Source organism: Rhinolophus hipposideros, assembly GCF_964194185.1.
Source record: "Rhinolophus hipposideros genome assembly, chromosome: 7".
NCBI lineage: Eukaryota > Metazoa > Chordata > Mammalia > Chiroptera > Rhinolophidae > Rhinolophus > Rhinolophus hipposideros.
In genome coordinates, this window is record NC_138053.1 from 35945454 (window position 1) to 35973274 (window position 27821).

The following is a 27821-nucleotide window of genomic DNA, read 5'->3' on the forward strand; positions in this document are numbered from 1 at the left end:
TGAATGAATTTCACCTCTGATAAAAATGCAGCCATGTTAAGTCGTCAAGATTACCATACACGTATAACTGAATTTAATAGCTACCGCTCTCTTAATTCTGTATCACACATCAGTGTTACTTGTGCTATAAATTTTAGTACTCATTCTTTTCCCAACAGTTCCCCTTCTCTTCTGCCATCACCAGCTTTCCCTCTGTACTGTAACAGTCCCATTAACAAACAAAAACTATGTAATCCTCATTTTAAACAAATAAGACATGCCCTTCTTTTCCCATGCCTCCTCCAGTTTTTTCTTTGTCGTCAACTCCTTAAAAGAGTCGCCTGCACTGGCCATCTCCATTTGCTCTCTTTCCATTTTCTCTTGAGCCATTTTCTAACCATCACTCCATGGGAAATGCTCTTATCAAAGTCATTTCAAGGTGAACTGCATGGCGTCAAGCTACTATCACTTCTCAGGCTCATCCTATCAACCTACTAGTAAGCAGCATTTAGGATAACAAATCCCCCACTCCTCCTTGAAAGTCTTTCTATACTTGGCCTTGGGATACCACTCTTGATTCTCCCCCTATTCACTGGCCATCCCTCTCAGTCTCTTCTGCTGGGTCCTCTCCACTTTCCCAAGGACTAAACTTCGACATCCCCTGGCATTTCGTCTTCAGACCGCTTCTCTTTAAATTTTCTTCCTAATTGATCTCCTCAGCTCCAGGGGTTTTAAATGACTCCCAAGTTTTATATTAATATATCTAACCAGGCTTCCCCTCTGAATTCCAGACTCATATCCAACTGCCTGCTTGGTAGCATTTCCATTTGCCCATCTCACACTTACCCCAAAACAAACTTTTTATTATCCTCTCCAAAAGTTACTCCTCTAATAGTCTTCATTGCAGCAAATAACAATTCCATTTTCCCAGTAGTGCAGGCAAAAATCTTGAAGTCATCCTTGACTACTCTCTTACATTTCACACCTAATGCATTAGCAAATTCACCTGGATTAACCTTTACACTATACCACAGCTCATTACTTTCACTACTATCAGCCTAGTCCAGCCTCCATTCTCTTACCACTGGTCTATTACAACCACCTCCTAACTAGTCATTTTGACTCCACGTGATGTTGAAGGCTAAGTGATGATCTTTTAAAAAATAAGTCATACTATGAGACTGCCCTACTCAAATGGCTTTTCCTTCCACTAAGCATAAAATCAAGGTCCTTACCATGTCTTATTAGACCCTACAATGAGCTATATCCCTCTAACTACATCGACTACTTTCCCTTCTGCTTATTCCACTCCAGACACATGGCTCGTTGTCTATTTATTCATCCATTTGTATAGTATCTGTCTCTATCTCCGAACCCGGAAATGGAAGCTCCATGGCAGAAGCGACACAGTCCACCTTGTTCCCTAATGTAACCCCAGCACCTACTAGGATGATGCCAGGTGCATGGTTGGTACTTGTAAGATTTGCTACATGAATGAATTCTCACAAAACAACCTGTGCATCAGAATTAGGCTTGAAGATTATGAAAACCAAATAGACTATGTCTGTTACACACATTTCCCTACTGGCACTTACTTCTTCTTACACACAACACAGGCAAATTATCCAGTGCTCTACTTTTCTCAGGTATGTGAAATATTTGCCAGATTCCCAAATCTGAATAAGTAGTTACCATGTTGACAGGGGTTAGGTATGCTGTGGAGACCAGATGATCAGAAGACATTGAATTATGGGTTTAGAGGGTGGGGGTCGAAGGAAGACAGAGCTCTGTGACAACAAATCCTGAAATAACTTTTGTTTACAAGAACAGAACCACAAGTTTTAAAATTTTCTTTACTGACAGGTCCAGAATGGGCTTTAAAAATCACAGCAGCAGCTCTAACTGGGATATATTTAATATAGTTAATTGAACTCCTAATTTTGTTACTGGTTAACAGTATTAGCATTCTCCCTGCCAGTCAGGCTTGAAGCTGCAAAACATTTCTGCCTCCTGCTTTACCTGTCTTACCCAGTCACTAAATGCTTTAAGTACTTCTCTCTATCCAGTGTTTCTACAACACCCTTTTCCTTCTACTCTCACTGCCACTCCTAATTTCAACCTTTAACATTTCATGTTTGGACTTCAGCAGCTATTTGCCAACTTTGGGTTTCTCTTCAGTTAAATCCATTTTATAAACTCAAACAAATTAATTTTCTTAAATGGTAACTTTAATCAAGTCATTCCTCTGTTAGAAACTTTTCTAAAGCTTCGCACTGCTTACAGAAAAAAGCCAGATTTCTGATGGCACTGAGGACCTTCTACCATTGAGCCGCAACTTAATCTTTCTCATCCTTCCCCTACTCCACATTCAGCTTCCACTGGATGCAAACACTTACTCCCTAAACAAAAATCCCTTGCCCATTAGTATTCCTGACTTTTTCGTTGCACACCTCCTTGTCCCATTCCTGCTCTACTTTACTCTTCCCATTCCCCTTAACCTATATTCTTTTTATTATTTAACTCATTTCAATTTCCATTTTCCTCCAAACAATTTATCTTCATAATCCCAGGCCAAAATCCTTTGTACCATGCATTTAGCACACATTATTTCTTATTGCGTCACAAGTACCCACCACCTAAACTTTGAGTATCTTGATGACAAGGACTGTATCTCACATGTTTTGTGTATTTTCTTCTCTAACACAGGAATTCAATTTATTAGTCAATTAATCTGAGAGCCAGATAAGGAGGCAAAGAAGGCATAATATTCACCCCTCCCTCCCAACGCAAATGTAAGGGGCATGATATCTCTGTTCTTCTGACATCTGGTAATCCCGATCGGGTTTCTAGCTTTCTGGTTTTGGTTCACCTCCAAACCTGGGTGTGTGTTTCTGATGCTGAGATCTCATCTTCAATTTCTAAAATTTCTTTTTGCTTACTTGTTTCGGCAATTCTGACTTTGGAATGCACCTCAATCCTGAATGTCACAGCCAAGGGGTTACTGAGAACCCTCCCTGGACATACCGGTATTTGCTGTAAGATCTAGTTAACTGCCCTGAATACCGGTCAGAGAACTTAAATGAGAGACGGAGGAAGAATAACTCAGAAAAAGAGAAGACCAAGATTTAAACAGAAGCAAACATTTTAAAGTATAACACGATATCTGAAAACAATATTCCTTTTATCTTTAAAATAATCAAAATCAAACAGCTTGCTCACATATGAAATTAATTTGAAACCTACTCCAGGTACTTTTTGTGTTCATTGTAATACCTTAAAATACGAAAGAGAATCAAACATTTCTTCAATCTGTTCTGAAGATTGAACAGATGATAATGACATTGGATGAGATGAATTCAAGGAATCTTTCTTCATGGTTTTAAATCGAGCATCTAAGAAATCTTCATACTAGCAAAAAATGAAAAGGATTAGGAAATCATGAACGGTATCAAAGGCAAGTATAGTAATTATTTATATGAATTAGGCAAATTACTGCTGATGTCATTACACAAAAATAACCAGCTTCACTACACTTCAGAAAATAGCTTTTGAAAATACAGAAAGAGTGTGGCATTCATGCAGTCTTTAAATTTGAAAATAAAATTATAACCTCCTGGCCATGTGAAAAACAGTGTTTCCTAAACAACAGCATAAGGATGAATTAAGAATCTATTGCTAAAGCAACCAAATGACAAATCCTGATTTTCAAGATGAATGTTCTAAAAGGATTAGTGTATATTTTTAAAATAAAATCTGAAATTAATAAAAACTGGGCCTTAAGCTGATTTCTTATACATAGTCCATCTTTTCTATTAAAATATATATTTCCTTTAACTGAGGTTCATTTGAAATGAAATACAACTCTTAAACAGAAAGAATTCTTTGAAAGCTCAGCAGATGAGCTCCCCTAGGGTACATATTAGAAGCCTTTAAACATTCTGGGCACCACCAAGTGGTGAAACTGTATATCTCAGTGTTTAATTAAAACACTGATTTAAAGCACCTTGTTTAGACTTGTGGCTAAAAATGAGTTCCTTCTACCACTTGAAATTTTTGAACAAGCCCTATACAAAAATTTCAGATTGAAAGCTCTAAGGGTACTCCTGTTTTGAAGTAGTCTTGGTTCATACATCCAGGAAGTTTAATGGAAAGTCACAGAATCTTAGGGCTGAAAGGGATCTGTACGCTTTCCCACCTATTGTTTGAATTCCTTGGCAATACCTGTCATATCATTGCCTAGTGTGTCCAAATATCTCTAAAGATAGAAAACATTTCCAGAGAGTCTAATAACATAGAGACCATATTATTATGCTCTCTGTAACAGAATGGTGTCCCAAGTCTTTGGGACAAATATGGTTTGTACCTAAAAAGGGCAAATCACTTGTCTATTATCAACCTGTATGTATCACTGTTACAAGCCTGATCACAGTGATAATAGAGAGACAGAACTGCCAACAAAGTATCATTTTTTATTCTTTATGCACAGGATAAAAAGTTTGATTTTGCAAAAACACTTTTCAACTTTATCTAAATTCCTTCAAGCAGAAAGGTCACATCTATTAAAAATAAAATGTAGGCAATCAATTTAAAATGTTCATAAAATGTTAATAACAAAATGTAAAATAATTTCACATACTTTCAGCTTTCAATAAAACATGTCAGTAAATAAAAGCATAATTTTCACTGTCAAATCTCCAGAGGTATAGATATCAGTAACAGGTGCCCATTTTATTGTATCTTTCTAGAAACATTTTCATTACTTCAAATGCATAGAAAATACCAGGTGAGTGTGATTACACTATTTTCTCCCCCCTAGCATTCATAGTAGGCCTAACAAACATTGTACTTACGCTATAGAGCTCTTCAAATATTTTTTCCAAAGAGAAATACTCCATGAAAGTAGCAAAACCTTCATTTAGCCACAGATCGTTCCACCACTGCATCGTTACCAGATTACCAAACCACTGTGGGAAAAAACAAACGACTAACCAACACTATATTTACAGTCTCAAGAATTTTCTGATTGAACTGTTAGCTTAAATAACTATAACTAGATTACAATGACTTAAAATACAATTATTATAGTTAAACTATATTCACATTAAAGACTTACAAAAGCTGTATAAATTTACTTTAAAAGTAAAACAAAAATTTTAACATTTCACCTCAACTGAATGGGGAAAAAAACCAAGACAGACAATTAGCATATTTATTAATTTAACACACGTTATATACTAGACACACACACAAAAGGTTTTCAGACACCTCATTAAAAATGAGATTTCCAAAATAAATAAATAATGAGATTTCCTAGATAGTGAATTCTTCTACCTTCTAATATCAAGTTAGGAACATTATTTTCCATTGCATCTACAACCATCCATGACAACTGAAAAATAAATTTCTATGTGAGATTTGTCTGTAGTCAGAGAGCCCATACTTCACATTTCTCCTCAGTTACCCAAGTTGAGGACAGTATTTACATAATTCAAATAGCAGTCAAACAACATTCCTTAAGAAAGTTGGCACATATATAAATAAATGAAATCAGAAAGATCCGAAATGTATTCTTCTGTGAAGTAGTAAGGAGAAGGCAAAAATGATAGGGGACTCTTCTAAAAACCGTATCTCAAAAATCCCTGAAATAAAGAGTGGTAATAGAGTATGCTATTTAGTCAGTGTGTCCTTGGGCTTGTCTCAAACCAGCAGCAAAACAATTAAACGACTAGACACTGAAACAAAACACTTCTGAGAATTACAATAGCATACGTTTCAAAGGCATTACTTTAAAACCTGTTTCAGACGAAGATGATTTGGAAGTCCTAGAGAAGTACAGAGCGGTGGCCCCCAGTGCGATGGGCGGCCCCAGAAATAACAGCCCTAGAGGAGATCCTCTAAAAGACACCTTGTTGTCTACATGCCTAACACTCTGATAGTAAATAAGGACGCGCTTCATGTGCCAGCTTGTCATGAAGTCTTCACAAGGGCTACAGAGTCATATTCAGATGGAGTTTCAGATAGGGAGTCCACTGCCCAGGGCATGTCCCACTCTTGCCATGTCTTCCCACCCTCATGTATCCCAAACCATACCCAACACTGGTAGCACCCATCGAGGGCACAGGGGAGACAAGGTATTGGGGGAGACAGTGGGACGTTCACACACCCATGTCATTTTCTTTCTTTTTTTTCTGTGTCATACAGAGAGTACCCTCCCTCTCTCCAATGAATGAAAGATCCAGTTGTAGCAGGAGAGGAAAAAATAAATCAATCTTGTCCTGACAACTACAGTCCAAGAGCTGTGAGAGTGCAACTTAGAAAAAAGATTTTTTTCTGCCACAAAATTATACCAAGCAGCCGCTATTTGTAAGAGGCAATATAGCTGTATATTAGGGGGGGAGGGCAGAAAGACAGAGATCTTGAGATGTGGTTCTTCAAGGTCCCATGCTGCCACTTATCAGCTGTGTGACTTGGAGGAAGTTATTTATTTAAGCTTAGTCTCAGTTTGACATCTGTAAAATGGGATTATCACCCACCTTAGAGCAGCTGTGAAAAGCAAGATAACAGATGTGAAAACACTTTATAAACTTCAAAATCCTATACAAACTTTAAATAGCGTTTTTCATCTGAAAATCGTTCATGTTAAAAAAGCATCATTTTATTATGAAAGAAAGAATACAAAGGTGAATTATTATTAGCATCCAAATCTACTCTAATAATCTAGGACATGAAATGGACCACAGCTACAACACAGAACATACAGCCTTGGTTGCTTATACCTGATGGGCCAGCTCATGAGCAATGATTTTAGTAACCAGTTTTCTGTCCTCCACTGAAGAAGTGTCATTGTCATACAGAAGTGTCTCTTCTCGGAAGGTGAGCAAACCCCAGTTTTCCATCGCTCCTGCTTCAAAGTCAGGAATAGCCACCAAATCTGGATATAACAGGAAAAAAGAGATCAACGTTTCCTCATCTAAGGCACTCCCTGGTGAAATCAAAATATTTTACCCATGGTTTTATTGCTGTGGATCAAGAGGCAGTGCGTTCATTTGACGCTCCTAAGGAAGGGAAGTGTCCTTATACCGGCCCTGTCTGCTGCTCACTGGGCCATCCCGGAGGAAGACCTGATCACAGCCCCGCAGAGTCACTGGTCTTTGTCCCTCACCAAAAGGAAGAGATACCGAACTCCTGCAAAACGTACAGGGCCAACTCTCTCCTACCTAGGACCAGCTCCATGGTGAACAATACATGCTTTCCTAAGCATCTATTACTTGGTTTTTACTATTTGAATCAGCCTTTTATTATTATTATTAGTTTCCGGTGTACAAAACAATGTAATTGTTAGACGTTTACATCCCTCACAAAGTGATAACTCCCATCCCCCAATCTATTGTCCCTCTGACATTGTATATAGCTGTTACAGTTCCATCGACTATTCTGTATGCTGTACTCCATATCCCATGACCATATATATATATATATATATATATATATATATATATATATATATATATATATAAGTTTTTTTTGTAACATGTAAGATTATAGTTGACATACAATATTACTCAGTTTCAGCTTCGGGTGTACAATGCAGTGGTCAGGCATCTATACCGTCTATGAAGTGGGCTATCTAATAAGGAATTGCTTAGTAAGTTAGAATTAGTCACACTCCAGACTGGGCCCTAAGCAAATTCCCACTTACACAGCATCTTTGTAACAGCCCATAAACTTCTAAGTGTTTTAAGTTCCACATTCAGATACATTCATGAAATCTAAATAATCTTAAATACAAAAAATTTTTCAAACATAAACAGTGTTCCTTGGTTTTCTTTTACAATAACTCTGGCAGGAGTTTTTTCTAAAACCCATTTGCGAAATGAATCTAAGTTACAATGGTAACAAAAATAGAGGTACTGTTTGACTCTTACCCAATTTCTTAAGTGGGTATTGAATTTCAAAGTAGTTTTCATAAAACTCAAGAAGCTTCACAGTTGTTTCCAAGGCATGGTGAACTTGACCAATCTTTTCTGGTACAGCATATATAGAAACCTACAAGGAAACATTATGTATGTTGTAAGAACAGGCATAATTAAAATGTCATGATATTCAAATGGATACTGCCAGAATTAGTGTACATGAGAACTGCATGAAGTTGTGCAATTTTTCAGGACAGAAACTCTTGCTTATAGTTCTTTTAGCCCCCACAGTTTAGCAAATCACTTCCACACATACAACAATGTCAAACAAACAAACAAAAAACTTGATAATTCCTTTTTTTTAAGTTAACATAACACACAAAATCAACAATTTTGGCTCATATTATAGCAACTTATAATCATTTGCCCATTTAATTTTACGATACTCTTCACTTGTCTCTATTACCTATAGTTGCCCTTTCTTGACTGTGAGCTATGAAGATTGTGAATTATTTGACAGACAAAACCAAATTTTCATTCTTATAATACCTAAAAGGGAGTTACTTCTATAGTAAACACATAAGGCAGAAATTGAACATTTGTTGAGATTACCCTGGAATAACCTAGTAGAGACCACTACATTCTCTTTCAGTAATTGTGGTACAGGTAGTTTTTCTTCCAGCTTTGGGACAGCTTACTTTTTACCAGCTGTTGGCCTATTTTTATGGACCATGTTGTATAAAAAATAACTATCCCCAGGAGAATGAAACACTCAGTGAACGGCATAAAGTAACTAAAACCAACTCACAGGTATTATAACTTCCTATCATTGCCCATTCACTCCAGGGCACGTGCTGTCTCAGGGAGAAGGCAGATGCAGTCACCCACTATTTAATTGTTATTCTTTCTCTCTTTTGTTAAGTGCATAAGTTAAACACATACAATGTGACTAACTGTAAATGTCTTATTCAATAAGTATCCAAAGGCAAAATTTAAGCAATCATGTTAAAAGCAATAGGTTTTAAAAAGCAATTTCTTTTGATTGAGAAAAAAGCCCTGTATACGCACCTGGAAAACAGTATATGGCTAAGACATAGCAGAAAATAAAAACAGCAAAATAAAGGTATCAATAGGTGGGAAATGGAGACTTATTGAATAATTAATCATTTGGACAAAATACATTTGTGGACTCTAAATTAACTTTAGTTTCCCATTTAAGGACGGAAAAACTGTCAACAATTTCTAAGAGGTCAAGTGCATTCCAGCCATAATTGCCTTTATGTGGGGCTTTAGTCTATAGAACATATGCATTAATCACAGATACATGGAGGAAACATGGCATAAAAATTAAATGTAAAGAAAAAATTTTTCAGTAAATAAACAGTAAAATTAAATGTACAGGCTCTGTAGTTAGAGTGCCAGGTTCAAATTTTAGTTAGTTGTGTGACCTTGAGCAGATTGGTTAATCTGTCTCCTTTTCTGATAAAAGTAGCTCCCGCCCTCACAAGGCTGCTGTAAGCATCAAAATGAGCTAATACATTGATAGAACTTAGAATAGTACCTGACACAATGCAAGGGTTCAAGAAATGGTAGCTATTATCATTACTGTCCATAGTCTCCTCAGAAGTTGGCAAAATGTGGTGACTAGAGCATTTGTGGCAAAAGTTCCTCGAAGAATGAAGTGTCTAGAACCAGAGTTAACCAATGAAAAGCATGTTGCATTCTCATATGCGTGAGAAACGTCATCTCACACAGCATGTGGTCACGTGTACTTCACCAGCCCGGCTATACCACATGCAGCCCTTGGTATGCTCTGACCACAGTTTATTACATTTCGTCACCACCTGCTCAGGGAACCACAAGCTCATCCTGGTCACAGGCACTTCCTATATCATTCCCCTCTGAATTCAGTGTTAGTTACAAAAATAATTTTAAAAAGCTCGACATATTCTTTTTAAATCTCTAACTGCCATTATAAATGACTATAGCATGATCACTTGGAATTTGAGATGCCATTATTGTCTCTGACTGTTATTTCCAGACTTACATATTTTATGTCACAACTGACGCAATCATCGCGAAGATGCTATACTAATAGAAACACGACCTATATCCCCCAGATTCCTCCTCAAACATCCTTCTGCCAGGCACACTATTTGGCCATTCCCATCACTGTGTGTGAAAGCACCTTTCCTTAAAGGAAAAGTAAAGGGAGAAAAAAGAAGTTCACATGAAACTGCAATCTGACCAAAGATCCACTTAGTCCCATTTCTGGAACACAAAAATTAGGAAAGAAATGCATTTTGATATTTCCTCTTTCCTCTATTACTTTTCTTTTTTCTTAAAAGAACATGTGCTATGAGTTCTCAACTAGAGATAAATCATGTGGTCATTATACCTATCATCAAGCTTGTTTTAAGAGCAACAGAAGCAGTAAGAAATAAACAAAGAGAGCCATCTAGTTTCACAAAGAAAGTCTTGACCGACATTCTCTGATCTTGGGAAGAACACTCTAAACACTCCTAAATGAACTCAGCTGGTGCTCAGACCTTAACACATAACTTAAAACTTGCCTTGCAAGATCTCTTGCTAAGACCATTGGGAGATTTCTAAAAGACACAACTGAAGACTCCTTATCAATTCTCAGAGCAAAGCGTTCCTTAAGACCCAGGAGTAACAGATTTGTTAGGTTTAACTCAATCTGTTCCTTAGTTTAATAAAAGCAAAAACGAAATAAAACAAAAACAAAAAGAGAACTAAACCTCACCCCTTCAAAGGATAATAATATAGACTGCTCCTGAAAAACACCAGCTGAACATACAAAAAGCAAAAATTCCTTCCAAAAAATAAAAAAAAAATACACCAGTATCAAGTCTATCCAGAATAATTGATTAGATGGGACTTTAGGAGAATGATACAAATTATGTATAATGAATGTCCCTGGTTGATGGAGAGATACTTGCGGTAGAAATATTGTTAGTGGAAATTTAAAACTAAGCCATGTTCCTGACTGAATATGAATAAACTAAAATGATAACTCGACATGCATAATATTGCTGAAAGTTCTGTTTAAATGTGAAAAAGACATGGTGTCCACATCTGACTAACCACCATTGGTCTACAAATTAGAACTGACTATGGCAAAAACAAAGTCAGGTAATGGCAAAACAAAACAAAAACCTCAAGACAAACAGATAAAAGCAGTGGATTTCAAAACTAGCTTTGAAGTTTCTAGGTAATTCTGGCATTCCTGAAGGCGGTGAGAGGTTTAAGGAACACTGACGAATAGACAGAAATAATAAAACAAATGTTCCTCTTTCTTCAGACCTTTGACAACTTAGCAGTCTTTTCCACTGAACACGTTTAGTAATCTACAGCGAACTTTGACATTTTTAGTTGTTTGGTAAGACTGACATTAGTAAGTAAAGCCCTACTGCCTTATTCCTGAAATAGGCTTAATGTCAAATATTACAAAATAGAACCCATCCTCGAGATTACTACATTTTAACATAACACAAATCCTTTGTTAGACTCCAAGTCTGAATTTCTGGTCACCATATCTAAAGAAAATATTTATGTCATTTGGTATAAGCAGCAGCATATTGTGATGGACAGTACAATTCTGACTGTCACTTACTGACTATAAAATTTTGGGCCAATTACTTCTCTGAGACACTGTTTCTTCATCAGCAGAACGGGGCTAATGCCTCCCCTTTAATTGGTTTATTAAATGAAAAGACGTTTATAAATGAGTGCCTAAGATCACTGCCAGCCCAGAGCATAACTCGAGGTATGTTAGATTCTTCCCCATTTCCTATTAAAAAGAGATAAAATTAAAATTAAAATATTATTTATTTGTACAACTTAATTTTTCCAAAACACATTTATTATTGGGTAACATTAAAAATGATAAAGGTTATTTATATTTACAGACATCCAAAGGAGTTCCTGATATATTTGCCCATGGAAAAAAGAGTGCATTGTGTGTGTGTGTGTCTCTGTGTGTGCGCACTACTATCTGTGAGGTACTGAACATTTTACAGGAATTAAAAAATGTTAACCTTTGATAGGGCAGGCTAATTTAGGCAATGTAGTACTAGAATCATGGAAGGTGATTACAGACCAGTCTGTCCAAGGGCACACAGCTAGTAAACTATAGAGAAGGGATTTGAACCCAGGTAGTCAGTATGTGAAAATACTAGCTTTATTAGATCTCGACTGTAAAATGAAAGCATAAAATCCAATCAAAAATCATTTACAGGCAGGTACTAATGACAAAAAAAAAAAAAAAGCAGAGGAGCCTAATTAGAACAAAAAATCAGTTTTGACCAATTATGGATACACCAGACCCTTAAACAAGTTTACTCATTAAGATGAAAAACACTCAATCAGGATGCGCTTTTTAAAAAAGGAAGATTCAACTAACTTTTACAACCTGGAGTTTTCTTTTAACTACATTTTTATACTATCTTTGAAGTCTGTACAATGTTCTAGATTTAGTGTTGTCCAATAAAATTTTCTGCATTGACGGAAATATTCAGCATTGGTAATATCCAATATGGTAGCCACTAGTGACAAGAACACTAAAAATGTGGCTACTGAGATTGAGGAAGTAAATTTTAAATTTAATTTTTTTCAGCTTTAATGATATAATTAACATATAATATTGTGCAAGTTTAAGGTGTACTTTTGTGTCAACTGAATATATTTATTTATTGTGAAATGTGATTATCACAGTAGTATTAGTTAACACCTCCATCACCTCACATAATTTCTATTTCTTGTGGTATGAACATTTAAGATCTACTCTCTTAGCAACTTTCATGTATATAATACAATATTGTTATCTATAGTCAACATGTTGCACGTTAGATCTCCAGAACTTATTCATCTTATAACTGAAAGTTTGTACCCTTTGACCAGCACCTCCCCATTTCCCCAACTCCCCAGCCCCTGGCAACCACCACTCTACTCTCTGCTTCTAGGAGTCCGGCTTTTTTAGATTCCACATATAAGTGGAATCATACATTGTCTTTCTTTTCCTACTTATGCCACTTTATCATAATGCTCTCAAGTTCCATCCATTGTTGTTGTAAATGGCAGGATTTCCTTCTTTCTCATGGCTGGATAACATTCCACACTACATATATATACCACATCTTCTTCATCTATTCATCCATAGACAGACACATAAGTTATTTCCAAATCTTGGCTATTGTGAATAATGCTGTAATGAACAAGGAAGTGCAAATACCTCTTTGAAATACTGATTACATTTCATTTGGATATATATATAGGAAGTCACCTGACTATAAAGAGAGTGCCAAAAAAACATATACACATTTTAAGAAAGGAAAAAAAGGAAAACACTGTATTAAAATTGTAATACTTGATATATACCAATAACAAAATATGAATACAAGTCACATTTGACTTCTGCAATTACAAGAGTTGCTCAACGTGGTTACTGTCAGCGTCCAGATACTTCTGATTATGGCGAACTACTGCTTGAGCAACGCTGACCAAAGTGTCCACTTGTACACATTTTTTTGGCACGTATATTCACATACATGTGTATACACACATATACATATACACACATACACACACACACACACACACACAATCTCCAGAAGTAGAATTGCTGGATCGTATGGTAATTAAATAATTCATTTTTTTGAGAAACCTCCATAATGTTTTCCATAGTGACTATGCCAATTTACATTCCCACCAACAGTGCATAAGGGCTCCTTTTTCTCCATATCCTCGCCAACCCTTGTTATGTCTTGCCTTTTTGATGATAGTCATTCTGACAGGCATGAGGTGATATCTCATTGAGGTTTTGATTTGCATTTCCCTTGTGATTAGTGATGTAGGGCACCTTTTCATGGTCATTTATATGTCTTCTTTGGAGAAATGTCTATTCAATTCCTCAATTTTTCATTGGATTGTTCGATTTTTTGCTATGGAGTTGTATGAGTTTCTTATACATTTTGGATACTAATACCTTATCAGAAATATGATTTGCAAATATTTTCTCTCATTCTGTAGGTTGCCTTTTTGTTTTGTTTGTTTCTTTTCCTGTTCAGAAGCTTTAGTTTGATGTAGTCTTGCTTGTTATGTTATGTTTGGTTTTGTTGCTTGCGCATTTAGTATTACACACAAAATAATTGTTGCTAAGACCAATATCAAGGAGCTTTTTCCCTATGTTTTCTTCTAGGAGTTTTACAGTTTCAGATTTTACCTTTAAGTCTATAATTCATTTTGAGTTAATTTTTGGGAGTGCTGTAAGAGAAAGCTTTGATTTTTTTTTTCTGCTTGTGATTATCCAGTTTTCCTAGCACCATTTTACTAAACAGACTGTCCTTTCCCCATTTAGTAGTTTGGGCTCCCTTGTCAAGTATCAGTTGACCACATATGCAGGAGTTTATTTCTTGGCCCTTCTGTTCTGTTCCATTGGTCTATGTGTCTGTTTTATGCCAGTACCACACTGTGTTAATCACTATAGCCTTGCAGTATAGTCTGAAATAAGGAAGTGTGATACCTCTAGCTTTGTTCTTCTTTCCCAAGATTGCTTTGACTATTCAAGGTCTTTTGTGGTTCCATGCAAATTTTAGGATTATTTTTTCTATTTCTGTCAAAAAATAAAACTGGTGAGAGTGGCATCCTTGTCATGTTCCTAATCTTAAGAGGAAAAGCTTTCAAACTTTCAATGATGGGTATGATGTTAACTGCGGGCTTGTCATATCTGGTCTTTATTACGTTGAGGTATGGTCATCTTCCTAGTCCCAATTTGATGAGAGTTTTTATCATGAAAGGAAGTACTATTTTGTCAAATGCTTTTTCTGCATCTATCGATCATAAGGTATTTATCTTTCATTCTATTAACGTGATGTACCACATTAACTGATTTGCATATGTCAAACCATCCTTGCATCTCAGGGATAAATTCCACTTGATCATGGTGTATGATCCTTTTAATGTGCTGTTGAAGTCAGTTTGTGAATATTTTGTTGAGAATTTTATGCATAGACATCTACTGCATCTATATTCACCAGGGATATTGGCCTATAGTTTTCTTTTCTTGTAGAGTCCTTATTTGGCTTTGGTGTCAGGGTAATGTTAACCTCGTAAAATGAGTTTGGGAGTGTTCCTTCCTCTTCAATTTTTTAGAAGAGTTTTAGAAAGACTAATAGTGATTTTCTTTTTTTTTTTTTTTTTTTTTTTTTTTTAATGTTTGGTAGACATCACCTGAGAAACCATCTGATCCTGAGCTTTTCTTTGTTGGGAGGTTTTTAATTACTGATTCAATCTCTTTACTCATTACTGATCTGTTCAGATTTTTTATGTCTTCATGATTCAGTTTTGGTAGGCTGTGTGTTTCTAGGAATTTATCCACTTCTTCTAGGTTAACCGATTTGTTGACCTGTAATTGTTCATAGTAGTCTCTTATGATCCTTTGTATTTCTCTGGTATCAGTTGTAATGTCTCCTCTTTCATGTCTAATTTTGAGTCTTTCATTCTTAGCCTAGCTAAAGGTTTGTCATTTTCGTTTATCTTTCCAAAAACCCAGCTCTTCATTTCACTAATCTTTTCTATGTCTTTTCCAGTATCTATTTCATTTATTTCTGCTCCAATCTTTATTTTCCTCCTTCTGCTAATCTTGGGTTGAGTTTGTTTCTTATTTTTCTAGTTCTTTGAGAGCTTTCTTTTATCTCAATGTAGGCATTTATCGCTCTAAACTTAACTCTTAGAGCTCCTTTCGATGCATGCCATAGAATGCATACGCCACCATATTACAGTGTTAACAGTATTCTGAATTTGACTAATTATTTTTACTAGTGTGTTGTAATTTTGATATTTTCATGTTAAAATTATCACCCTTTCATTTCAGCTGGAAGCACTCCTTTCAGCATTTTTTGTAAGGAAGGTCTAGTAATGGACTCCCTCAGCTTTTGTTTGTCTAGGAAAATCTTTTCTCTCTCCTTTATCTCTGAAGGATACTTTGCTGGATAGAGTATTCTTGGTTGGCATTTTGTTTTTTGTTTCTTCAGCACTTTGAATATATCATCTGTCTCTCTCCTGGTCTCTAAGGTTTCTGTTGAGAAATCCACTGATCAACATATGGGGTTCCCTTATAAGTTTCAAACTTACTTTGTTGCTTTTAAGATTCTCTTTGATTTTTGACAGTTTTATTATAATGTGTCTTGAAGAGGATATCTTTAAGCTGACTTTGTTTGGTAGCCCATGAGCTTCATGAACTGGGATATCCAAATCTCTCTCAATATTTGGGAAGTTCTTGGCCATTATTTATAAATAAGCTTTCTGCCCTCTTCTCTCTCTGTTTTCCTTCTGGAACTCCAACAATTCACAAATTGTTTCTTTTGATGGTGTCCCATACATCACGTAGGCTTTCTTCATTATGTTTCATGCTTTTCTCTTTGTTCTCCTCTGATCAGATAATCTCAAATTTCCTTTCTTCTAACTCACCAATTTTTTCTTCTGCTTGGTCCATTCTGCTATTGATTCTCTCTATCACATTTTTCATTTTCATTCATTGTATTCTTCAGCCCCAGAATTTCTATTTCATTCCTTTATATGATTTATATGTCTTTGCTAAACTTCTCATTTTGTTTGGTTTTGTTTCCTGATTTTATTGACTTGTCTGTGTTTTCTTGTAGCTCATCAAATTTCCTTAAAACAGCTATTTTGAATTCTTTCCTGGGTAAATCATAGCTCTTCATGTCTTTGGGATCAGTTACTAGAAGGTTATTGTGCTCCTTTGATGTTTTCACATTTCCTTGGTTCTTCATGCTCCTTGAAGTATTATTGCTGTTTTCATATCAGAAGTAGCAGTTATCTCTCCAGTTTTTACCCTTGCCCTCTCCAACGCATCCAGATTCATTCATATATATATATATATATATATATATATATATATATTGCTCCAACAGTGTACTGTAACTTTTCTCCTGAAAATCTGGACTTCCACAAAGGCTCTCTTGCCTGAGGGTGACTGCCTAAGACAGTGTTTTTCAGGCACTCTCCAGCCAAGGGGGCTGGAGCCTTTCACAGGCCACGGCCAGGACCAAGGTCTGTATCCATGGCTGGACAAGACACCTCCAGGTTCCTTGGCATGTGGTGCTGGATCCCACTGCTTTCACAAAGGCAATTTTGTCCACGGATGGATGCCAAATTGTTGTTGTTGGGGTGTGTGTGTGGGCGGGGGGGGGCATGAATGAAGGACATCTTATTTAGCCATGATACTGTCATATAACTTTAATTTAAATCTAAATGTCACATTAAGCTAGTGACCACCATAGTGTATAACATAGTTCTAGAAGCTTTATTATACACATATTATCTTACTGGAATTCGCTTTTAAAAGTAAAATTAAAAGAAACGCGAAAATTACTGGTTTTTAGGTATTCAATTAGCAACAGTAAATAACAACTAAGCAAAAAGTAACATTTCTGGCATGCAATGTCAGAGCTGTGATCCAAAAGTTCGTTTTCCTTCATAAAGTGGTTACCAGAAATCATTAAAGAATTCCTCTTAACCTCTTTCAAGACAAACACCACAACAACATACCAGGGTTCCATTTATGTCCTGACTCAGGTTCCTCATCTCCCCAACAATGAAAGCAACCAGGTAAGTGCTCATCTTCATGCTCTCAGAAAACTCATCCTGAAAAAGTCCATCTTCTACAGTGACTGATGACTTCTACAAGCAAAGGAAAAACATGACAGTTCTGTAAACTACGGGAATAAATGACAGTGACAAAAAACAAACAAACAAACAAAACTGAGAAACTAAAAATCCAAACAGGAAATAAGTAGTAAAGATGTCGGCATGTTTTAATCTCTTAGCACACGTTTCTAAACGGAGCATGACCCTTAGTCTCAGATAGTTCTACTAGCTTTCATCATGAAGATACCTTAATTACAGTGAAAATCCGTAAGGAGTTTTTAGTCTCAACAGACGGCTTTAAATAAATGTAAGTTAGAAGTAGGAAGTAACAGTGATTCTGTTTCTCCCTTTTAAAACACCACCAAAACCAAAACCAAAACCCTTCCTTATGACCCAGGAATGCTCCTCTCTAGTGCTACAAATACACTCACAGAAGGAGCAACAACTGGGCTATCCCTCCAAGAGATGGGAAATGGCTTCGGAAAGTACCATGTTGATAACCCCAAGAAGGTTAAGTAGGATGGAGGACAGAAAGTCACTAGAGAAGTCTGCAATAGACATGAGATGAGAGAATGCAGGCAGCCTTACAGGAGCTTCTGACTGAATTGTGGGATACTAGGCAAGTAGGCATTCCTCCTCTTTTAGACAGATTAAGGTGAAGAGTGGAGCTGCTGAAGTGATGTCCCTGTGGAAGGACATCATATCCTCTCCTCCCCACCAGGGTTGACTCCGTAGTCTGCCAGCTGTGGCTGCTCCTCTCCCCCAGTAACATGGGTTCTGAGAGGCTCCTATCAGGCTGCACACAGGCCCTCGGGTGTCAACAAAAGGACCCCCAAGTTCTGTTTAGCACAAAAACAGTTCTGCTTGGTTTCACCCTCCCCACCTCCATGCAGAGCTTACATCCAAGAGAGATGTTTGTGTTCTTGTTTAACCTCCATATTACAATCCTCATTTTTCAAAAAACAATGAAACAGCAAGGTCAATCGTGATTCAACACTATCGAATTTCACTGTTTAGAATAGCAAATTCACCGTATCTCAGAAAATATCACCGTGACCTTCAGTACTCATTCATAGTATTAATAATTTTTATACAACTTTAATATGTAGTACATATTTCATATTTCCTGCCCATACATTCCACATCCAGCAGATCTTTCTTGTAAGTGCTCTTCAGGCTGACTTCCCAATTGATTTCAACATATATTTGAACTTGTATTTATGTATCTTAAGAAAGAATAAAAATGCATAAGATCTTAATCATTCTCAACAGTATGGCAAGGAGGAATTCAAGTATTCATAACAAAGAAAGAGACCCACTCAAAGACTTGGTAATCCAGGAACAGAACAGTACCTTAGGCATATTTGATAAAGCAGTGTATTGTTCCTCCCTGATGATCCTGATGATGAATGTGGCTTTAAATGCTGGTTCATCAAAACAAGGAAAAGCAGATCTTGCTGCCAGGGGTTCAAACTGAGTTGCTGCAAAGTACCTAAAATAAATGCAAAGTTATCCAATAGTTATCAAGCACCTACTATCCAAAGCACCCTGCCAAGTACAGGATACTAAGATAAACATCATATAATCCCAAGTCATTAATGGATCCACAATCAACTGGGAGAGGCAAACTTGTCAGGCAGCAAATCGTGCACTGTGAAAACAAAGCACTGGCAAAAAGGGTAGGAAACAAATTCTGACTAGCAGTTGAGACAATGTAAGGAAAATGGTTGACAAAATCTGAAGAGGGTCTTAAAAAATGAGGAACATTTGAATAGGTAGAGAAGGGAATAGAGCACATTCTAGAAAGAGTGGGAAGCACAAGGAAAGAGCAGTGCGTGTTCAGGGACTGGAGATGGCTGTCCAGTGGAGCCGGAGACAAAGCCACAAGGGTAGGCTGCAGCTAGCCAGTGAGGTCTTCAAAAGGCTTCTGATGGAAGATCAGTATGAAGGGTGGTCATTAATTGCCATCACTCATCCATACAGACTCTGGCTTCATAACACACACTAACCCACAAATTCACAACTTGCACTTTCATGAAGACTAACAAAACTCGGTGTCCTATAGTATGCTGGTCTCCTTTACTCTCCTCAGAAAAGAATCAAACATCCCCCCCACACACACAGCACAGCAACACCACCTGAGAATTGGACTCATAAAAGTCCTCAATTAAAGGTTGAGAGACAAGCACAAAAAGCAAAAGAGGAGAAATACAGATTTTTAATTAAGCGGAGGAATAAAACATATGCATTTGGGAAATCATCCAAACATGGCCATAGAGTAATGAGGGCAAGTGTGGTGGCCCTGGTGAGCATATTTCAGGTACCAGATGATATGGTACATATATAACCACCACTTTAGACATGATAGCCTTGCTTGCTTAGGGCTTAGTTTCCACTTTTAAAAGATAAGTAAAAAAGGGTTTGGGATTTGGAGTCAGAAAATATAAACTCTGCAATTTACCAGCCACATGACTTCAGATGAATCAGTGACCTACATCTTGATTTCCTCATTTATTAAATTAGGATTGAGGCAGGATCCCTAATAAACATCTAGGGTTTTTGTTAGAATCAAATAAAACTATTCATAATAAAAACTACTTGTATGTCATAAAGTCCTATATAGATGTTTATTATAAATGCTACATAGTCATAACTATTCTTTCACACTAAAAGTAGTATACTTTTTTCCTAGTAAGGATTTGCCAAATAACTGTTTCTATTGGGTAAACCGCAAGAAAGATAACAATCAACAAACACAAAACCATGTAAACATATTTCTAACATTACATTTCTTCACCCCATTCCCAAATTCTTATCCAGTTAACAGAAGATTTTGGAAGAGGGCCACAGGGGACCAGAGGATACGTTTGATGATATCCTTCCTATTCATAGAAGAGGGTCTACTTGGACCACTTTAGATAAAAACTGGATCATGATGTTCTAAGACAAACAAAATCTTAAATTATTGTTAAAAGACATGCAATAATAACTCACATAAAAGGCCCTTGGAGAAAGCTGCTGCTTGATATTCCTTAGACTCTGTCCTACCTATTCATATGCTGAATGCCTTGAAGCTGATTCTTGCATCAATGACTGTGTTTGCTTTCAGAAATAGTAGTTGCCGTTTGAGTGCAACTACCTCCAGTAGTGCTAAAGACAATTATGAATTAGCTGGGGGTCCATAAGAGAATTCAAAGCGCTGGAGACAACAATGGATAAAGGAAAAGAGGAGTGAACTAGGGAGGCAGTACACTAGAGTGGTTAAGAATGGGACTGTCAGTTAAAATGACCTTGGTTTTGAGTTCCCTTCTCTACCTGTTAGCCATAAGATGTTGGATGAGTTACTTTATGTGCCTCTGCCTTCTCATCTGTAAAATCAACAAAATATTAATATCCAACTCTTAGTGGGTTTGATAGGATAAACAATTAAACATATAAAATCCTTGGAACAGTTTGTAGTACTTCAGTTTTCAGTAAATATGGGCCATTATTATCACTCTAATTCAGGAGGAAAGTGCATATGAAGTTCATTATGGCAGGTGAGGTCTGTGAAAAAAAACACTAAAGGGCCAGATCTTGAAAGATCTTGAACTAAATCCTGTTAGAAATGAGGAACTCCTGAAGGATCGTAAATCAAAGACCAACCAGGTGGAAGATGGGGGCAAGAGGAGGGGGAAAACTGTGAGAAGCCAGGAGATCAGAGGTTGCTTCAAGGGTTCCAGAAAAAGACTGACAGATTCAAAGACAAAGAAATAAAACATATCTCCATTCTAAATTTCTTTACTGGTTCCTTTCATATCAGTTTGTTATTTAGAACCTTAAGTCTATCAATTTCTGGATTTAATTGCAAGGTACTGACTATCTCCACCTCTTAGATGCCATTGGTAACATTTCCCTACCACAAGCAATGTCAATTCGTGTTTGGCATTTACCTATGCTCTGATTTTCGGATCAATAAGGATCATATCCCTTAATTACTTTACCTACTTGTTTAAATATTTATTCTTATTAATACCTCAGGGTGGGTAGGGAGTACAAAAAAACCTCTCTAATAGAACTACTAAGCAAAATTCAAAGTCGGGAAAAGACAAAAAAATTGCTTTGAATTATAGTTTTCAGACATCTTGAAAGGTATAAATTATCTTCTAAACTTTAATCTTACATCCAGATGTACATTTATGTGGAACATTCATTTTACTGCACCAGAGAGGTTAGTGAAGGTGTATATTTTTTTGTAATAGCACAGTTTCACAGACTAATTTTTAAAATACTATTTTTTTAATACTCAATTTCTTAATTTTAAGAAACTGTCTTCCATTTTTCTAGCATTTTCCACAACTCAATCCAGCCCATGGCAGGAGTCAACAAGTGACCATTCTCCGAATCACCTTATTCTGCCACATGACATTTTCTTCCCATTATATAGTAGCAGCAGATGATAAAGGATTTGTCTTAAAACTTTGTTTGCGTACCAAGAACATTGTTTTTATATACATATATCCTATAATTCCCAGAGATAATAGAGATTATAGATGGAGAAGTAAAGCCAAGCTGCGATTGCAGATATAAATTTGCTTTTAATGTCAGATCTCATGAAGAGCCAGCATGCTTTAATATTTAATTTAATTAATGACTAAATTTAATATAGTCATCTCTAGTTTTCTCAATACACCAACATACATTAGCCAAATGGTCAGCATCAGTAATTCACATACTGGTTTACAAAGTAATATGAGAAAATGTTTCAACTGCGTTAAGCAGATCTCACAGCACTTTGTGCATACGAGAATTGACATTATGCTCATTAACAATAACCTGTTTGCGGTGTGCTCTGCATCTTTCTGGAAATTCGGACTATATGCTATGGATACTAAGATCAAAGCACAAAATATATGGTCTAAATAGGGAGCTGAAAGCTTTTATGTCTCGAGTCACTGCTTTAATAACCAAATTAAGTCTGTTTTAGATTTTTTACAAATTTCCATCATAAATTCAAAATAGGCAGGGTAGCATTTTTAAAAAACAAACCAGCAAAGATGAAGAATACTAAAAATGATATATATGTAAGCATACAACACTTCACACCCTTTTTCTCCATCTCACTAAGCACCTCCTGAAAGTTCTGCACATGAAGAAAATAGCTCTTAAAGAATAATCCATACTCTTCTTTACTCTGTGCGTCCCATAGAGATCTTGTAAGGTGACAGAAAACTAGATTCATCTTACAAAACATAAAAAGATCAAGATAACGTAAGTTTTTGCAATGGACTGTACGTGATATATTTATCCATTTCCTTCCATCTTCATGTGCCAACCCTCACCATGATATACGATATATGCTCAAGGCTTTGACTAAAAAATAAATAGCACATGCTTCCAAATCACCATTCTACTATTTTACACGTAACATACTAAATTTTTAAAAATTGCAGTTCATGTCTCTGGTGTGGGCAAAGGAATACAGATTGCAGACGTCATCACAGAGCAAGGCAGCAGAACCGTTTAAGAGGGCTACATACTTTTTCTCTTTACTTCCATCTGTGTAGGAGATGCCATAAAACCCATAGTAAGAGTTGGATATGTTTGCCGAGTACTCTATCTTCAAGGTATAATTGTGCCCTTCAAGAAGGGTTTCAGGGGCAACAATGGCAATTTGTTCATGAAATGGATATTCCAAGAACTCAACTTGTTTTTCTTGGCTTGAAACTGCTGACATAAAGGTCACTCTTGAAATATTATGGTGTGTGCTGTGGAGAATAATATTCCAAGTGGCCTGAAGAGCCTGAAGTGAAATTGTCACGGAACCTCTGAATGTCATGGAGGTCAGGTTTGGATGCAGGTTGAGTTCATAGCGTAGTGGCATAATGGCAGTGGGAAGCCTGACTTGCGCCCATGGAAACAACTTCCCATTTGTTGCAACTGGCTGAATTAGTCCCATCGACTGGTTTTTCTTATGGCACCCTTCTTTGGTAAAGGTACATCTGGGCAGTAGATAAATCACCATGATTACAGAAATGGCAAGCAGAATGACAAAAGCACAGATCCCCATGGTCCTTGCAGAGGGCACTGAACAAGTCCCATCTGGGCTCTGCCTGTAGCCGGCTGCACTGTTCCGAAGGCCTGAACTTCTGTTCATGAAGGACATGCCCAGCAGCTTTGCAGATGACTCGTAATCCTCTTCGTCTTCATCCATCTCATGCTCACCGAGACCCCGCACCAGCAGTCGGGAACCCCGGGGCTCATATTCCACCTCGTCAGGCTCTAGAGGATGTAAACAAGGCTCTTTGGCTAAATCCACCACATCTGGTTCTTCCTCAAACATGCTGTTTTCAATCATATTCCTGGGGAGCTGAAGCCGATCTAAAATACGAAAACAGAAGGACAAGGCACAAAGTTAGGAAGAAAAGCTCATAATAAAATGTCTACTAACAAGGCCACTTTTCATTTAAGAATTTTTTTTTTATCACTAAGACTTATTTCGGTCCCAGAGCTACTAAACTAAATAAATAAGATGCTTATAATTTTCTTGTATCCATTAAAAACTCACGCATAAATAAAAGTATACTACGATCATGAAATAAGAAAGCTAAATAAACAGACTAGTATCAAAAAAACAGTAGCTGAAATTAAATACTAATTTCCTTAATCCACTCCTGCCCAATACCCTGGGCCCCTTGTCCTGAGCTTTTAGGGGACCTGCTTTGGCCTGCCTAGCCCCACTGAGTGAGGGGTCAGTAAACTCAGAGATGTGCCCACCCCCAGTCCATGTCCCCCTTCTGGGGTGCTGGCACCAGAAACCCAGAATTCCTGCATTTAGGGCCTTTGTGGGTCTCTTCTCTGAATGCCATTCTCCCTAAGGAGGACCCCACACTGGTATGCCAGTTATAGTCTTAAATAATAGTCAACCCAACAGGCTGGGTTGGAAAACTATATAGGAAATTTCCATAACCAAGAAATAAATTAAAAAAATGAAAAAAATAAGACAAAAGAACTGTAAATATCAGATAAAATTACAGTCCAACCCGTTTTTTCATGCTTCTGAGGCATTCAGAAGTATAACATATTCCCCTCTGTAACAACTATGTTGTGTGCCACGAGTGTAAGTGGATCTTGGGATAGGGTAACGACGGGAGCTTTTATAAACTACAAACAACCACACTCTCCAACTGGCTAAGAGTCACTGAGAAAAAAAAGACTCAAAAGGTAGATGGATAAATAATCACATATAGATCAATAATTCCTAGGCTCAGATCATTCAATATTCTTTAAGAATTATAGAATTTTAGCTTTTACAGGATCTCAACAGTTTGATAATTAAAACCCCTATTAACCTTTCCCTACAAGGTACTTTATACATATCATTTCAAACCCTCACACCAATTCTATAAAATGGTGAGTGTTATCATTATTTCAGACATGAGAAAACAAAAACATAGAACGAGGGATTAATTTATGTCCATAAAGTCACAGTTATTTAGTCACAAAACTGATATTGGAGACCCGTTCTAAACATCTAATTCTAAATTTTAGACTCTTTCCATTATTATATTGCATCCCTCTACTCAACTAATGCAAGAAAGGATGAGAGCTTATACTATGTTATTTATTTATTTTGTATTGGCAATGAAGTTGCCAAGAATATTATTTTGCCATCAGCAAACACACAAAAGTACTTAATATCTAGTTTAACAGAAATGCCATGTATTTTGTGCTATTCAACAAATACTAAATAACTAAATAGTGGCAACTCATAACTCATGAAACAAAGTATCAGTAAATATTATGATAAAATTTACAGTCTTGCTACTCAGAGTGTGGTCTGTGGACCAGAGCATCTGCAACACATGGCAGCTTTTTCGAAGAGCAGACAGACTCCAAGTCCCTTCCCTGAATTGAATTTTAACAAATCCTCAGCTGATTTATGTGCCCATAAATTAGTAAAGCACTGGTTTAAGCCTTCTCCACTGTCAGCACTAGACACTTCATTCCAGGACATGCTCCGGCCACCCCAAACTTCTTTCTATTCCGAGAATAGCCAAGCTGTTCTTTCATGCTATCCTCCACAGGCCTTCTTTCCCCTCTGCTCCCTTTGTCTGCCATGTCACCACTTCTCCCTCCCATCCCAGACCACCTGGTGAAGACCTGTTATTCTATAACTCAGCTTAACTGGCTACAATGCAAATTAAGTTATTTTTTTTTAATTACCTTTTAAAAATACATTTCATTTTCACTTCAATCCACCCATTGTTGCTTTAGGGAGCACAGAGACCCCAATAAGGCTACCTTTTCCTACCTCTTATCCATCCTGAACTTCATAAAAACTATGCTACTTTAAAAGTTTTCTTTGAATAAAACTTTTAATCACTTTCTAAGTGTGGGTTTAACAAGCTGCCACCTATCCATCTCCTGAGAATAATCTGGAAATAGAAGAAGGGTGATAGTTATAATATCCTGCTTTGGGAATTTAGTCACCTAAACTTCCTATAGTGCCCCAACTTTCTGTGACCAAGTTTTGTTTTGTTTTGATAGTTTATTGTGTTTGGAGGACATTTACATCATTAACAGAGCAAATATTGCTATAATTGAACTTAAATTTTTTTTTTAACTCTTAAGGAACAGTTAATGGTTAGAAATTTTCTGTGGTAGTTTTTTTAATACCTGGCATGCTGCAGATTAGTTGCTTAATTTGCTTTTCCATTTTAAAATGTCTAAAAGGCCTTTTATGACTTATTTATCTTATATGGGAAAATCATGTTCTCTTAGGTATTCGTCCATGTGTTTGGTTCTGTGTCAGACCTGATAAAGACAGCAATGAGGTCTGGGCAGCATGGTTTCATTTAATAAATTTCTAAACCAACTCTCGGTATGACTTCAGCTTAATATTTAGAGCATTCCCATCCCTGAACTCCATCCCCCTAGAACTTTGTTTTTGTGTTTTGGATTACTTGGCCGTGCCCTATTTAAAGCCAAGGGGTAATAGACAAGTCTGACCATTTTAGCATCTCCTGTCAGCAGTTCATTGATTTCCAATCTGTGACAAGGGCTTAGTCAGATGCCTGTCAAAATCCAGATAACTTACTTTTATTATGTGTCACCCAGTCAGATTAATACCTATGTAGAATGTTAGCATTTCACAAAAGGAACACATTGACCATCTGCTGTATTTTACTGCACATTAGAAACAAATTTGTATGTGTGTACAATCATATCAAGTTAAATATATCAAACCAGAGGAAATCACTTCCATTACAGGTAGCCCATGAAGACTGTACTTCATGCCTATTTAAGAAAATGTTGCTTTGGCTTCTTAAGTCAGTACCCTTTGATCTTAGCATTAAATTGTAATGTAACACACGACTACCCTTTGCTCTCCTGGGATTTATTCGTATTGATAAAAGGGACCCTAAAGAAACAGGAAATTTTCTAAAACCTCTCAAATCCACATACACAAGCTATCTATAAGCCAAAACCAAAGAATGTCCTAGTTGAAATGTTTCAGTTTTAAATAGCAAAAGCCCATGTGGTTATAATCTGAGAAAACTGAAGACATTTCTTTTCATCAGACACCATGAACGGGTGCTCCTTGATGTTGTCTGTGGACCAGTGCCAACCTGTAAACTGTGTGCTACCTGTCTGTGACAGGATACATTTAGACAATCAGTATTTAAAAGCTTCTGTAGCAATTTGACAGTAATGTTAGGTCCATAGAATTTAATAATTTAAAAACAAAGCTTACAATTTGCATGTCTTTTTTCATTTCAGTTTTCCAATGATTCACTTTTGTATGCCTACAAATTTTCTGGAACAGATTAAAAATTAAAAAACAGGGAAACTTGATTCTTCATCTGAGATAATGTGAGAAGCAATGAGTTGGATTGTCACTATAATGGCCACCCAGGTTGGTACAAAATTCTCAACTGTGACAGTGGCAATGGCAGTGACAAGGAGGGCATGATTACAAGTCATGTTCAAGAGGGACGTCTATGTCAATTCTTCATACACATTCTGACTTGGATAATTAGAAGAAGGAATGTCATTCATTGAGATTAAGAATATAGATTTTCATATTCTCTTTAAAAAAAAAATTTTGGAGGGAGTAGTGAGAATGGAACTAAGAGATGGCATTTAGTATGGGACAAGACATATTTAATCTATCTGTCAAATAGCCAGGTAAAAATGTTTGATTACTAGCATAGCATAGAGTTAAAAGCCTAACGTCAGACAGAGGTTGAAATTTTG

General features: G+C 36.7%; 1 protein-coding gene across 3 annotated transcripts in view; it reads right to left on the reverse strand.

Annotated features, from left to right (window-relative positions):
* Positions 1-27821, reverse strand: part of LNPEP (leucyl and cystinyl aminopeptidase) — a 92353-nt gene that overhangs the window by 37589 nt on the left and 26943 nt on the right. For all 3 annotated transcript variants that reach the window (XR_013993710.1, XM_081054607.1, XM_081054606.1), the window contains 7 exons: positions 23102-23942; positions 18936-19074; positions 17484-17615; positions 7905-8025; positions 6756-6910; positions 4830-4943; positions 3253-3387 (listed from right to left, as the gene is read on the reverse strand). Coding sequence is in view for 2 of the 3 variants with exons in the window: in XM_081054606.1 (XP_080910732.1) it covers positions 3253-3387; positions 4830-4943; positions 6756-6910; positions 7905-8025; positions 17484-17615; positions 18936-19074; positions 23102-23942 (1637 nt within the window). In the remaining variant the exon portion in view is untranslated. The remainder of the gene's footprint in view (positions 1-3252; positions 3388-4829; positions 4944-6755; positions 6911-7904; positions 8026-17483; positions 17616-18935; positions 19075-23101; positions 23943-27821) is intronic.